We start from the raw sequence: 13581 nt of genomic DNA, 5'->3' as shown, positions 1-13581 counted from the left end.
ACAGACCACCACTAATATCTCTTGCTGGGGCTGCAGGTGTGGCAAGGGAAGCTCCACCACCAAAATCTCTTGTTGGGGATGCAGGTGTGGCTGGGGAGCTCCATCTGGAGCATAAAAATTACCAATTTAAGAAGTAGGAAAACACTTGGAGAGGAGCTCTCTGCCCTCCAGCCATGGAGCAGCTCCATGTTGGGGGAAAAGAGAAGGATGGGGAGAAGGATGTGCCATGGGGCGGTGGCAGGGGATGCTGTGACCCAGCACCCTGTGACTCTCAGCCCCACTCAGGGCTGAGTGGGCTCGTCCCTGAGTGTCCCCTGTCCCCTCAGGACGCTGCTCACCTGGAGGCAGGCCAGCCCGTGCAGCACGAGGCCGACGTGGTGGCGTTCCTGCAGGAGAGCGAGGGGCTCATCCGCCAGCTCCAGGTGGACGTGCAGATCCTCCGTGATGAGAACTACTACCAGCTGGAGGAGCTGGTGTTCAGGTGGGCTTGAGGAGCTTCCTCAGGGGCTGCACAGCCCCTCCGGGTGGTCACCGGTTGTTGGGGTCCCCAGGGTGAGGTGAGAGATGAGAATTGACACCCAGGTTGTCAGAAGGCTGATATGTTATATTATATTATATTATATTATATTATATTATATTATATTATATTATATTATATTACATTACATTACATTACATTACATTATATCATATCATATATCATATATCATATATCATATATCATATATCATATCATACTATATTATACTATACTATATTATACTATACTATACTATATTATATTATATTATACTATACTATATTATACTATACTATATTATACTATATTATACTATACTATATTATACTATACTATACTATATTATACTATATTATATTATACTGCATTATATTATACTGTATTATATTATACTATATTATACTATATTATATTATATGAAAATGATACACTAAAACTATACTAGAGAAAGAGAAAGGAGACATCAAAAGCTTAGACAAGAGTGAATAATAAAAACTCATGACTGACCAGAGAGTCCGACACAGCTGGACTAGGTTTGGTTATTAAGTTAAAACAATTCACATTAAACCAATCAAACTTGTTGGTAAGCAACCCCCAAACCACATTCCAAGCAATCGGATAATTATTGTTTACATTTTTTTTTTCTGGGGTTTCTCAACTTCTCAGGAGGAAAATCCTGGCAAAGGGATTTTTCAGAAAATATGGTGACACACGTGTCCGTCTCCTTACCTGATATGTGGTCTCCTTAAGCCTGGTCTCATAAGCTCTTGGAGATTTATATTGCACCAAAATAGCTCAGCTACCTTCAAACCTATAAAATCAACAGGATGGCTTCTGTGGTAGTGTTGAAAACAGAAAAGTTTTAATAAAAGGCAAAATAACCAAACTCTTCACAGAGAAAAACCCAGCCAGGTGCAAGGGGTTCTTGCTCCTGGTAAAACACCTCACAAAAGCAATTAGTTTCTTCTCTTTTTCTAGTAATTTGCTTAGGTGGAACTTTTTGGCTCCTGTCCAATTGTCCATCCTTAAGTTTGAGGTGAAGTCCCCCAGGTCCTATGAGGTGTCTTTACCTAATCAAGCAGAGAAACTTCTGGGTTTTTTCCCTTTTTTTTGGAGACCAAGGATAGTTTTGTCGCTCTGTGACGCATTCCCATCCTTACCCACTCCTTGCTTGCTCCCCCAGGACCATGAGGCTGAAGGACGAGCTGGTGACGCTGAGGTTGGAGTGCACCAACCTGTACAGGAAGGGTCACTTCTCCACCCTGGAGCTGGTGCCCACGTCCACGCTGAGCACCACACACCTCAAGGGCGAGTCCCTGACCAAGGGGCTCCACACCTCCTCGGCCTCCTGGTTCAGGAAGCCCATGACCAGGACGGAGCTGGTGGCCATCTCCTCCTCTGAAGATGAAGGCAGCCTTCGCTTCGTCTACGAGCTGCTGGCCTGGGTGGAGGAGATGCAGGTGAGGAGATGCTGGGCCAAAACCTCCTGCCTGTGCTCAGGCTGATGGGGGAAGCTGCCCCCAGGCCTTCTCCTGCCTTTATCTGTGAATATTTGCTTTGATGGTTTGTAGTTTTTGGAGATCTGAGGCTTCCCTCTGGAGCTGGCTTTTCTCTCTTGTGGTCCTGCTGGCCATGGGGACCAGAGGAGCCTTTCAAAGCTGGATCTGGCTTTTCTCTCTTGGGGTCCTGCTGGTCACTGTTCGCCTTTCAAAGCTGGAAGCAGATCTGTGCTGATGCACTCACTTGGTCTTACGTGGGTGGGAAGCTTGGGTAGGCTGTCCCAGGAATATTCAGAGTTGGAGCACTGGCTTAGGATCTTCTACCAGCACTGGGAGGTGTTTGCTCCCTCTGGGGTGACCTGGGAGGATTCCTGGTGATCTTCCACCAAGGCTGGGAGGTGTTTCTTCCCTCTGGGAGGATTCCTGGTGTCCCTTTGAGAGCACAATGAGCAGTGCTGACCTGAACCTCTTGGTTTCAGATGAGGCTGGAGCGGGCAGAGTGGGGCACTGACCTGCCCAGTGTGGAATCCCAGCTGGAGACCCAGAGGCACATCCATGCCAGCGTGGAGGACCTGGGATCCAGTGTGAAGGAGGCCAGGGTGTATGAGGTATGGTGGGGGACAGCAGGCATGGGAAATGAGGGCATTGGGATCAGCTCTTGTGGGTCACTTTCCAGGCACAGAGAGGATTTTGAAGGATGGAGCTTCTGAGTTGATGCAGTGCTGCCCTGAGCCATCCTCTCCACCCTCCCCTTCCTCACGCAGAGCTGTGGAGAAAGATTTGGGGATGGGATTTTGAGTGATGCTGTCCTCTGAAGGGTAACAAGAACATTTCTCATCCTTCAGGGCAAAATGTCTCCGAATTTCCGCGCCAGCTACACAGAGACACTGGGCAAGCTGGAGACTCAGTACTGCAAACTGATGGTGAGCCTGAGGGCCCTCCCTGCTCCAAGGCTGGGGAGAGGGGAAAAAAAGCATCAGGAGGAATAATAACCCATTCTTGGTGTCCAGGAAACCTCGAGCTTCAGGCTGAGGCACCTGCAGAGCCTGCACGGATTCGTGTCCAGGGCCACAGCTGAGCTGATCTGGCTGAATGAGAAGGAGGAGGAGGAACTGGCCTACGACTGGAGTGACAACAACCCCAACATTGCAGCCAAGAAGAATTACTTCTCGGTGAGTGCTGGGAGGGCAGGTGCTGCTTTTGGTCCTCTGTGGAGCCCTCAGCTCCCGACAGACCCAAAATCCTGAGGCTGGATGCTCCCTCCCAGCTACCCGAGCTTGTTGTGCCTGAACAGAGCTGATGGAAGCTCTCCCCAGAGCAGAAAGTGAAATGAATGTGTGTGTTCAGTTGAATTGCAGTCAAAAAGGCATCAAAAGATGTATTTTTAGCATCATTTTAGAGCTCAAGACGTCTTGAACTAGCGGGGGCGAGGGGGGTGAGTCTGAGCCAAAGAGGAAAATTGATTCCTCTTTACAGCAGTGTAAACAAATTCCCATCTTTCCACAATCACTGTGTGAAGCTGAAGAGGTCCCTGGGCAGGTTTCCAGTGCCTGCTTGGCACACTGGAGGCAGATTCCTGTTGGGAATGGGGCTGTGGTGCCATGCTGGGTTCCCTGGCATCCACTGGTACCTCCTTTAGAACTTCCACGCTGTGTTAGTTGAACACATGGTCTGACTGAGGTCCCAGAGCTGAGATTTGGGCTTTCCCTCCTGCAGGAGCTGACAGCAGAGCTGGAAGAGAAGCAGGACATCTTCCGTTCCCTCCAGGACACGGCTGAGCTGCTCTCCCTGGAGAACCACCCTGCCAAGCAAACCGTGGAGGTGAGCAGGAGCTGTGGGGCTCCCAAGCGTCAAATCACCTCAGGTGGGATTAAAAGACTCACTGCCTCACCCCACAGTGCCTGATGAGGTGTTTTGTGGTGGCAGGACATCAGTGCAGTGGTGGAGCTTTTGAATTTTGGAAAGTGGCCATTCCCGAATAATCGCCACCTCAAATCAAGAGAATGAGCCTTTCCCACAGAGAGGTGATGCAGGGAATGGCCTTGGCTTCCAGGGACACCGTGGTGGTGAAGCAAAGGGCTGTGGGAACCTTTTCCATGGGGTAAAAGCAAAACTGTTCCTGCCTCTGGCACTGTGGGTGACATGGGGACACTGAGGCAGGGTCTGCCATCTCCTGTGTCCAAACCCTCCTGTCTGCAGCCAGATTTTGGTCATTTCTGTCCTTCCCTCAGGCTCCTGTGTCCTTGCTGTGCCCCTCCTGGCTGTGAATTCCCTATTCCAGTGCCTTTTTCTGTGTTTTCCACAGGCCTACAGTGCTGCTGTGCACACCCAGTGGCAGTGGATCAAGCAGCTATGCCTGTGCGTGGAGCAGCACGTCAAGGAGAACGCCGCCTATTTCCAGGTATTTGGGCCCAAATTCCCTCAATCCCATCCCATGAATCCCACTCCATGAGCTCCTCACTCTGCTGTTGTCCTTGATGGAGTGGGAAGAAGGGATTTTTTTCCTCTGGAATATCTGTTAGCTGCTCCCTGGGCATTTCCAGGGGAAAAAGGGATCAACAATTCCCTGTAGTTCTGCTCATCCACCTGGGATGATCCTGCCCTTGCAGCCCTAAAGCCAGAGCAGTGTCAGGAGCTGCTGGCTGAGCCTTTGGGGTGCTCCGTGCCTGTCTCCAGGGGATTTATCCAGGTTCCCTGTGACCCTTTTTGCCTTGGCAGTTCTTCAGCGACGCCCGGGAGTCGGAGACGTACCTGCGCAACCTGCAGGACTCCATCAAAAGGAAATATTCCTGCGACCACAACACGAGCCTGACACGGCTGGAGGACCTGCTGCAGGACTCCATGGTGGGTCCTCTGACACCCCAGCACCCTGCTCTGCTCCACAGGGACACCTCTTTGCTCCCCAAGGAGAACTGAGCTCTTTATCCCCACAGTTTGGTGGGATGTGGTTTGTGTTCTGTGATGGGGTTCTTGGGTGAGGGAAGAGACGAGGATCTGACTCCATGTTTCAGAAGGCTTGATTTATTGTTTTATGATAAATATTACATTAAAGCTATGCTAAAAGAATAGAAGAAAAGGTTCTCATCAGAAGGCTGGCTAAGAGTAGGATGGGAAAGAATGATAACAAAGGTTTGTGGCTCAGGCTCTGTGTCCGAGATCGCTAATCACAGATCTACCTGTTGCATTCCACAGCAGCAGATAATCAATGTTTACATTTTGTTCCTGAGGCTTCTCAGCTTCTCAGGAGGAAAAATCCTAAGGAAAGGATTTTTCATAAAAGTTGTTCGCGACAGTGTTCCTTTGGTTTGTGTTCCACCTCAAGCAGTGATTTGCTTGCCCTTGGAGCTGCTGAAGGAGCTGCAGGCTGTGCTGGCCACAGCTGTGTGGTGCTGCTGGAGTTGGTCACTGTCACTCAGAGGCACCATCTGCCCTCTCTGTGTCCTCAGGGTGAGGAGCAGGCTGTGCAAGATCACAACCTGAGCTGCTCCTGCCCCAGCCATGCCCATCCTGCTCAAGTCCTGCTGACAAATGAGCCTTTAGGATGCTCCTGGTTCTGCTTTGGAGCTGGTGGAGCAATGCCTGCTCTTTATCCAGCCCAAATCCTGTGCTAATCCATGCTGCTGCATGGGGGGAGAGCCAGGGCAGCCTGGCTGTGCCAGGGGCTGATCTCTGAGCACGTGGCCCGGCTTAGCTGAGCAGAGCAGAGCCCAGGCCATGGCACTATCACCTTTTTGCCTGATTTGGCCTGAAAAGAAACAACCTGAAAACGACCCCCAAGGAGCAAAGCATCAGCAGGGCCAGGCTGTGGGCTGTGGTTGAAGTGCTGAGCTGTGGTGGCAGGGTCAGGAGGTGACAAGGACAGTGTGGAGGCAGGTGGTCACCAAGAAGGGCACAGCAAGGTGTCCCCAGTGGCTCTGGGGTGCCCTAACTGGGGGTGATGGGTGCATCAGCACTGGGGGCTCCCCCATCCTCTCTCAGGGTTCTCCTGGCCTGTCTCTGGTGCTGCCAGGACCTGGAGCAGCCAGGGTCTGTGTTTGGGAGCCCTGGCACACCTGGGGTGGGAGAGGCTGTTCTGGGCAGCCAGAGAGTGGCCACAAACCCAGGGCTGGGGCAGCTGCCCTGAGCTCAGCTATATTACTCTTTCTTACCTAATAAGTTAAAGTTGTATTTCTTCCAATCATGCTCCCTGGGACAGGCACAGGTAGTTTATTCAATCATTTATTGTTTTATTTAAATTTTATTTAATTTCATTTTTTTTTTTTTTTAACCATTAAGTTCTCCTCCACTGTCTTAGCGCACTAACCAACCCCAGAGTACCAAGCATGAGGGAGAACCTTTTCTGGGATCCTTTTTTTTTTGAAACCTTTGCCACAGCCAGCAGGGGCTGAGCTGTCACTACTCACACGAGCTGCCAGTGTTGTGATCTGCACATGTCCCCAGAGGCTGTTCCAGGGGAGCTTTGCCACCATTCCCCTCCTGGTTGGTGCCATCACCACACCCAGCAGGGATTTGTAGGAATAGAATTTCCTGCATCTGGCAGATTTGTCCCCAAAGCCAGAGGCCTGTGCGATTGCTCCACCCTGAGCCCTTTCTCCTGAGATGTCTGATCCCCATAATTCATCATCTCCCATTCCAGCCATTGGTTTAAACACCTTTTCATCCTTTGCTTTAGAGAGGGAGCATGCTTCCCTGGGCTCTCCTGCAGGCAGCCAAACATCCCCAGCTTTGGGCTGGGCATTGTCCTGCTCTCAGCCCCTCTCAGCTCCTGCGACTCTGTTTTGGTGGATGTTGTGTTCTCTTATTTTTTGCCCTTTTGAAAGAAAACATTTCCTTTGTCCTACCAGCCAGAGAGGCAGAGGCGTGCATGTGGCTTTGCAGGGCAGTGGGAGTAGCAGTGATGCCCCATCCCATCTCCTGAGCCCTCTTCCCACCTCCGGAGCCTCCTGAGGTGTTTGCTCAGCCCTTGCAGGCCAGCACTGGGGTGGGGGGCGAGCTGAGCAGCCTGGCACAGACCCTCCTTGAGCATTCCATGCTCCTTGTCCCTGCCAGGATGAGAAGGAGCAGCTGATCCAGTCCAAGAGCTCCGTGGCCAGCCTGGTGGGACGCTCCAAGAGTATCGTCCAGCTCCGGCCCAGGAACCCAGAGCACGCCGTGAAGAGCACCATCCCCATCAAGGCTGTCTGTGACTACAGGCAGATCGAGGTGAGGGCTGCCAGGGTGCTGCTGGCACTTGGGAAGGGAAAGCAGGGACAAGGCAGTGGCACTGGGGTGGTTTGGGATGAACGCTGTAGGATCTGTCAATGGGAAGCAGGAGTGGGAAGGCAGGCGGAGGGAAACGGCAGGGATGTTTTTCCTGGAGCACATTTCCACGTCTCAGATTTATTCTGGGCAGGAGCTGGAGTCCTTTCCCCTTCCAAGGAGGATGGGCTTCATCATGCTGAGCCAAACAAGCCCGTGGGTGGCAGCCAGCTCCTCCCTGTGACTCCCCTGTCCCTTCCCGTCCCGGCACGAGCGTGCCGCACTGCCTGGCACCACCCCAGGCTGCTGCCCCATTAAAACACATCCATCTGTGCATTTCTGGGGGCTGGCTCGGCCCCAGGACAGGGGCTGGCAGCAGGGACAGGCGTGCACAGCCCTGCTGCTGGTTTCTGATGGGCGCTGGCGCTGTTGCAGATCACCATCTGCAGGAACGACGAGTGTGTCCTGGAGGACAATTCCCAGAGGACCAAGTGGAAGGTGATCAGCCCCACAGGGAACGAGGCCATGGTGCCTTCTGTCTGCTTCCTGATCCCCCCACCCAACAAAGAGGCCATTGAGATGGCCAACAGGTAACTTGGTGACAGGGATGGTGGCTTGGGAGGAACAGATTTGGGGTGGGGATGGAGGTGTGAAGGTGGTTTGTGGTGAGGAAAGGAATCCCTCATGCTTCTACAGCTGCAAACTCCATTGCAGAGACTGCTGCTGTAGCTTGCAAAATGAAAAAAATGACAATTTGGGAGGAAGGATCCCCTGAGGGATCTCTGGCACTGAGCAGCAGGAGCATCACTCCCTGTGTGGTGCCACAGTGGGGTCACTGGGCTGATGGGCTGCAGTCTGCCAGGGATGGCTGGAGGATTCACAGGGTCAGAGCTGGGTTTGCTGGGCTGATGGAGCTGCTCCTTTCCCCTTGCAGGGTGGAGCAGCTGTACCAGAAGGTGATGGCTCTCTGGCACCAGCTGCACATGAACACCAAGAGCCTCATCTCCTGGAACTACCTGAGGAAGGACATAGCCCTGGTGCAGAGCTTCAGCATGGAAAAGGTACAGAGGAACTTCCCTGCCTGCTTCTGGGGTTTGTGCTGCTCTCTTGTGTGGCCAAAGAGAGGGGGAAAACCAGGGAGTGGAGAAAGCAAGGGTCTTTACACCTGGAACAGTGCACACCATGAAAAGGGTGGCAGTTTACAGCTATGGGGAAAAGAGGAACAATTCACACCTTGAAAACCAAAGTTTGGGGATGCTGTGCAAAATGATTGCAGCTTTTCCCAATAAAAAGGGCATCAGGAGTTTGCTGCTGCTGAGAGACTGTGGATTGAGCATTTCATCAGGGAGTGAGCACAGCTTGGGGGGAGGCACAGAGGATTTACCTCTCCCCCTCTGGAAATACCCCTTGGGCAGATGAAGGCGGCTCAGTTGGTGCTCAGGACGTTGTTTCCTGGTGTTTGGACGTGCCTCTTTTTCCTCTCACAGCTGAGATCCTTGGCTCAGGGGGAGTGTCAGCAAGCCCTGAAGAGCCTGCAGGGCCACTACGAGGATTTCCTGCAGGACAGCCGCGACTCAGAGCTGTTCTCCGTGTCGGACCGGCTGCGCCTGCAGGAGGAAGTGGAGTCCTCCAAGGAACACATCCGGCAGCTGCTGGAGTCCATGGAGAACGGTGAGCCCCAAAGGGCCTGCTGCTTCAGCCAGGAGCTGTGGGAGCTCATAAACAAAGGGTTTATGGCCTGGCTACGCGTTCTCCTTTCCCTGAGCTAGCTGGTTGATGGTGTGAGCAGCTGCTCTCGTTATTCCTGCATCTATCCGTGCGAGTGTTCGGCCTTTGTCCAGCGCTGCTCCTGCAGAGAGGCCTTGGCTTTGCAGCTTCAGCTGAGCTGCTGAGTTGTGGCCGTGTTCACAGGGGTCTGAGGGTGAGGGAAGAGACGAGGATCTGACTCCATGTTTCAGAAGGCTGATTTATTATTTTATGATATATATTATATTAAAAAAACTATACTAAAAGAATAGAAGAAAGGATTTCATCAGAAGGCTGGCTAAGAATAGAAAAAGAAGGAATGATAACAAAGGTTTGTGGCTCAGACAGACTCTGAGCCAGCTGACTGTGATTGGCCATTAATTAGAAACAACAAGACCAATCCCAGATGCACCTGTTGCATTCCACAGCAGCAGATAATCATTGTTTGCATTTTCTTCCTGAGGCCTTTCAGCTTCTCAGGAGGAAAAATCCTAAGGAAAGGATTTTCCGTAAAAGATGTCTGTGACACTGAATCTTCTTCCCCTTGTAGTGTTGGCAGAGGGGATGCATTCCAAGCTAGGAGCTCTTCGTGCAGTTGGTCTTTGGGAGAATACACATGGTGGTGGCACTTGTGACACCATGAGTGCCACCAGGAGCGAGGACTCCGGTCCTGTGGCTGGACTCATTTCCAGAAGGAGATGATTTAGTGATGTAATTAAGGTGTTGATTTAATGATTCCACTGAGGTGTTTTCCTCAATGGAAAACATTCCAAACACCTTCCTTTCTGAGCTCAGAGATGGAGGTGTCTCGTTGAGGTGTTTTCCATCTGAGCAGAGATGCTCAGAGGCTCCAGGCATTCCAGCAGGTCCCGTTTGGGCCAGCTCCTGACCAGTGGTGCTTGAGCTGCTGTTCTGTGTGTCTCTGCCTTGCAGAGGACAAGGATGAGACCGTGGCCAGGACGTACCTGTCGGAGCTGAGGAACATCCGCCTGCGGCTGGAGGAGTGCGAGCAGCGGCTCGTGAGCCGCATCCAGGCCCCGAGCAGCGCCCGGGCAGACGGTGACACCATCCAGGAGAACACCCTGCGCATTGCAGAGCAGGAGGTCAGGCCCAAAAACAGCTGTGGCTCCTCTGCGTGGGCGAGGGAATCTCGGGGTTTGAGGGAATTTTGGGGTCTGAGGGAATCTCGCCGTGCAGAAGGCAGCAGGGAAGCTCAGCAGGTGGGCAGCCTGCTTCATTTCCTACCAGCTGCTTTGCCAAGGGCAATCCTGCCTTTTTCCCCTGCCTTTTTTTTTTTTTCTGCCCTTTTTTTTTTCCTGACTTTTTTTTCCTGCCTTTTTTTCCCCTGCCTTTTTTCTTTCCCTGCCTGTTTCCCCCCTTTTTTCTGCTGCCTTTTTCCCCTGCCTTTTTTCCCCTGCCTTTTTCTCTTTTTCCCTGCCTGTTTCCCTGCTTTTTTCCCTTTTCCCCTGCCTTTTCCCCTGCCTTTTTCCCTGCCTTTTTCCCTGCCTGTTTCCCCGTCTTTTCCCCGTCTTTTCCCCATCTTTTCCCCGTCTTTTCCCCGTCTTTCCCCCTTCCTTTTCCCCTTCCTTTTCCCTTCCTTTTCCCCTTCCTTTTCCCTCTCTTTTCCTTCCCTTTTCCCCTGCCTTTTTCCCTGCCTGTTTCCCTTTTCCCCTGCCTTTTTCCCTGCCAGTTTGGTCTCTCCTTTCACATTGTCTCTCCCTCCCCCTGCAGCGCACGCAGGAGGATCTGCAGCAGCTGCAGTCAGAGCTCAGGGTTGTGTCTGAGAGGTGCTACAGCTTCCTGGACAAAGCTCCTGCAGGGCCCAGCACGCCCCAGCTGCGCTCAGAGCTGCACCTGGTGGTGAACAAGATGGAGCAGACACACGGGCTGTCTTCCATCTACCTGGAAAAGTGAGTTGGGATGTGCCTCTGTTCCCAAACACCCTTTTGAGTGTTCCCTGTTCACTAAAGGTCTTATTGTGTCCCTCCAACACACCTTGTGGTGGGTGTAACTGAATCCATCCCCCTCCAGATCTGTGCCACGCCTGGGATGTCACTGTGCTCTGTTTGATTTCACCAGGTTGAAGACGGTTGACATCATTATCCGCAGCACCCAAGGAGCAGAATCCCTGGTCAAGGGCTACGAGGTGAAGCTGAGCCAGGAGGAGGCTGTTCCTGCTGACCTGGCAGCCATTCACACCCACAGGACAGCCCTGCAGGTTGGTGATGAAGAAGGTTTTGACTGTAATTGTGTTGGGGGTGTTCTTGAGGTTGTTGGATACGAGTGGAAATAGGATGGGGGTGGAGAGGGTTGGTAGGGTTAAAAATATGAATGTGTTTAGGACTAGGAGCAGTGTCCTCTCCTTTTGTCTGCTGAATTTGGACTGTGGGACGTTTTTCTTGCCTTGGTACATTTTTAGAGGGTTTTGTGCTGCTGATGTGAGAGCCCTGATTGCTTTGTGAGTGTACAGGAGCTGCTGTGGCTTGTGCTTTGTCTGCAATCTGACCTGGGAGCATGTTCCCCTTCGTTCTACACCTCCCCGTCCTTTGCAGCTTAAGGAGAAGGGGAAAATAAACCCATTAACCCCTTCCCAGCTGTGTCACCTTTGTCTGGCAGGACATCCCTGCCTTGGTCCCTTCTGCTTTCGGTGACACTGACCCGGTGCTGTCTCCTTCTGCAGCAATGGCTCGGCGAGGTGAAGGACAAGGGCTCCGTGTTCTCCAGGCTGGAGGAGGAGATGGCGAGGGCAAAGGAGGTGGGGGAGCAGCTGTTCAGGCTGAGGCAGGAGCGCAGCATCGACCTGGAGCGCTTCCAGGAGAAGGGCAGCCAGCTGTGGGACCGCTGGCAGCGCGTCTGCGCCCAAATCGAGACCCGGTGAGAAACCTCCTTCCTCTTCTCCCACCTTTACCCTCACCCTTGGGTCAGCCTTGGTGCAGGGGAAATTCTTCTGGCTGGGATTTCACCCTGGTGGCATTTCACCCTCCCATCTCCTCTTACCTGTGGTGTTTTTCTCTCAGCCACACGGAGCTGGAGAGCATCCAGGAGGTGCTGAGCGATTACCGGCAGTGCCACAGCGCCCTGATCCAGTGGATTGAGGAGATCACAGCCCAGCAGGAGCTGATGAAGCCCGGCCAGGCTGAGGACAGCCGGGTGCTGTCGGAGCAGCTCAGCCAGCAAACGGTGAGGCAGGAGCTCGTGATGTCTCCTTGCTGCCCTGACCGTGTCACTTCTTGTCATTCTCTGAGCTTGGGAATATGAGAAGCAGCAGGGAAGAGGCTGCAGGCTTGAGTTGGGTGTCTGGGAATTGAAGGAGCTCTGCTTGGCTCCAGGTGCAGATCAGGTCTTGCGTGAAAAATTGGAGAGTGCAAAGATTTTAACCAAAAGTGCAGGGATGTGAACCAGAATTCTGCTCACATCCCCGTGGCTGCTATCATAGAATCCCAGAAAGATTGGGTTGGAAGGGATCTCCAAGATCGTCTTGTTTCCATCCTCCTGTTGTGAACAGGGACACCTTCCACTATCCCAGGTTGCTCCAACCTGACCCTGAACACTTCCAGGGTCGGGGCATCCACACCTTCTCTGGGCAGCAACTCAGCCAATCTATTCTGACAACCATTTTTGCTTTGAATTCCCTTGAAGGCTTTGGCTGCGGAAATTGAGAAGAACCAAGCCAAGCTGGACCAGTGTCAGAAATTCTCCCAGCAATATTCGGCTGCTGTCAAGGTACAGCTCCTGGCTGGGGTGGGCAGGGCAGGGCAGGGGCAGCCCTGGCAGAGTTTGCAGATCTCACAGGCTCCACATCTCCCCTCCTTTCCAGGACTATGAGCTGCAGCTGATGACCTACAGGGCCTTCGTGGAGTCGCAGCAGAAGTCGCCCATGAAGCGCCGGCGGATGCTCTCCTCCTCAGATGCCATCACCCAGGAGGTAGGAACCCACCTCAGCTCAGCAGGGGGACATTTTGGGGGCTTCTTCCACGCCCAGCAAAACCACCCAGCAGCCTCTGTGATAATGAGCTCCCTCCTGCTGAACTCTCTTTTGTATAAATAAAGTTTCCACCCTCGCTGTTTTTTCCAATAGCCAGAGAGGATGGCTTAGTGCCCTAAGCACCAGGTATGCCATACCTTGACTCCTGGGAACCCCTGGGTCAAATCCAGCAGGGTCGGCTCAGCCCTCCAGCCTTGCTCGAGGTAAATAAACCAGAGCACCATGCAGTGTTGCTGTGTGTGCATCTTTGGGATGAGACCCTTGTCGGGAGCCGAGCTCCTGTCTGCTCTGTGTGGATACATCAGAGATCCCAGCAGCCCTCTCTGTGAGAGTCCAGCACCCGCCCCAGTGTCCGTGGCAGGAGTGTCCCCTCGCTCCAGTGTCGTGCAGCATGCCTTGTGTGGCCGCCACCACCACCCTCCCCAGCAGACTGGCTGCATTCCATTGGTGCCATCCCAGCTCTGCCAGAGGTGCCCTGGGGGCTTCCCGAGCCAGAGGTGCCTCATCCATGTCATGTACTGTGAAGGGTGGCACTCTGGATCTGCCAGCAGGACTGATGCACCCCCTTTTCCCTCTGTTTTTCGCTCTGTTTT

At 52.8% G+C, this 13581-nt stretch overlaps 2 protein-coding genes across 10 annotated transcripts in view; one reads left to right on the top strand and one right to left on the bottom strand.

Moving 5' to 3' along the window:
- PPIE (peptidylprolyl isomerase E) overlaps nt 1-13581 on the bottom strand; it is a 156994-nt gene that overhangs the window by 38199 nt on the left and 105214 nt on the right. The gene's annotated exons all lie outside the window — the stretch shown is intronic.
- LOC128947749 (microtubule-actin cross-linking factor 1-like) overlaps nt 1-13581 on the top strand; it is a 145582-nt gene that overhangs the window by 51095 nt on the left and 80906 nt on the right. For all 9 annotated transcript variants that reach the window (XM_054292183.1, XM_054292181.1, XM_054292179.1 and 6 more), the window contains 19 exons: nt 327-481; nt 1704-1980; nt 2499-2627; nt 2865-2942; nt 3030-3191; nt 3736-3840; nt 4325-4420; nt 4738-4863; nt 7069-7221; nt 7693-7847; nt 8192-8318; nt 8745-8928; nt 9937-10106; nt 10735-10913; nt 11083-11221; nt 11684-11877; nt 12021-12183; nt 12643-12726; nt 12821-12928. In XM_054292183.1, the coding sequence (XP_054148158.1) occupies nt 327-481; nt 1704-1980; nt 2499-2627; nt 2865-2942; nt 3030-3191; nt 3736-3840; nt 4325-4420; nt 4738-4863; nt 7069-7221; nt 7693-7847; nt 8192-8318; nt 8745-8928; nt 9937-10106; nt 10735-10913; nt 11083-11221; nt 11684-11877; nt 12021-12183; nt 12643-12726; nt 12821-12928 (2784 nt within the window). The remainder of the gene's footprint in view (nt 1-326; nt 482-1703; nt 1981-2498; nt 2628-2864; nt 2943-3029; nt 3192-3735; nt 3841-4324; nt 4421-4737; nt 4864-7068; nt 7222-7692; nt 7848-8191; nt 8319-8744; nt 8929-9936; nt 10107-10734; nt 10914-11082; nt 11222-11683; nt 11878-12020; nt 12184-12642; nt 12727-12820; nt 12929-13581) is intronic.

Source organism: Melozone crissalis, unplaced genomic scaffold (genome assembly GCF_028551555.1).
Source record: "Melozone crissalis strain CALT ecotype California unplaced genomic scaffold, PUWL_Pcris_2 ptg000108l_1, whole genome shotgun sequence".
Lineage (NCBI taxonomy): Eukaryota > Metazoa > Chordata > Aves > Passeriformes > Passerellidae > Melozone > Melozone crissalis.
Note: the sequence above shows the minus strand (reverse complement) of the source record. Positions and strands in the feature narration are given on the sequence as shown.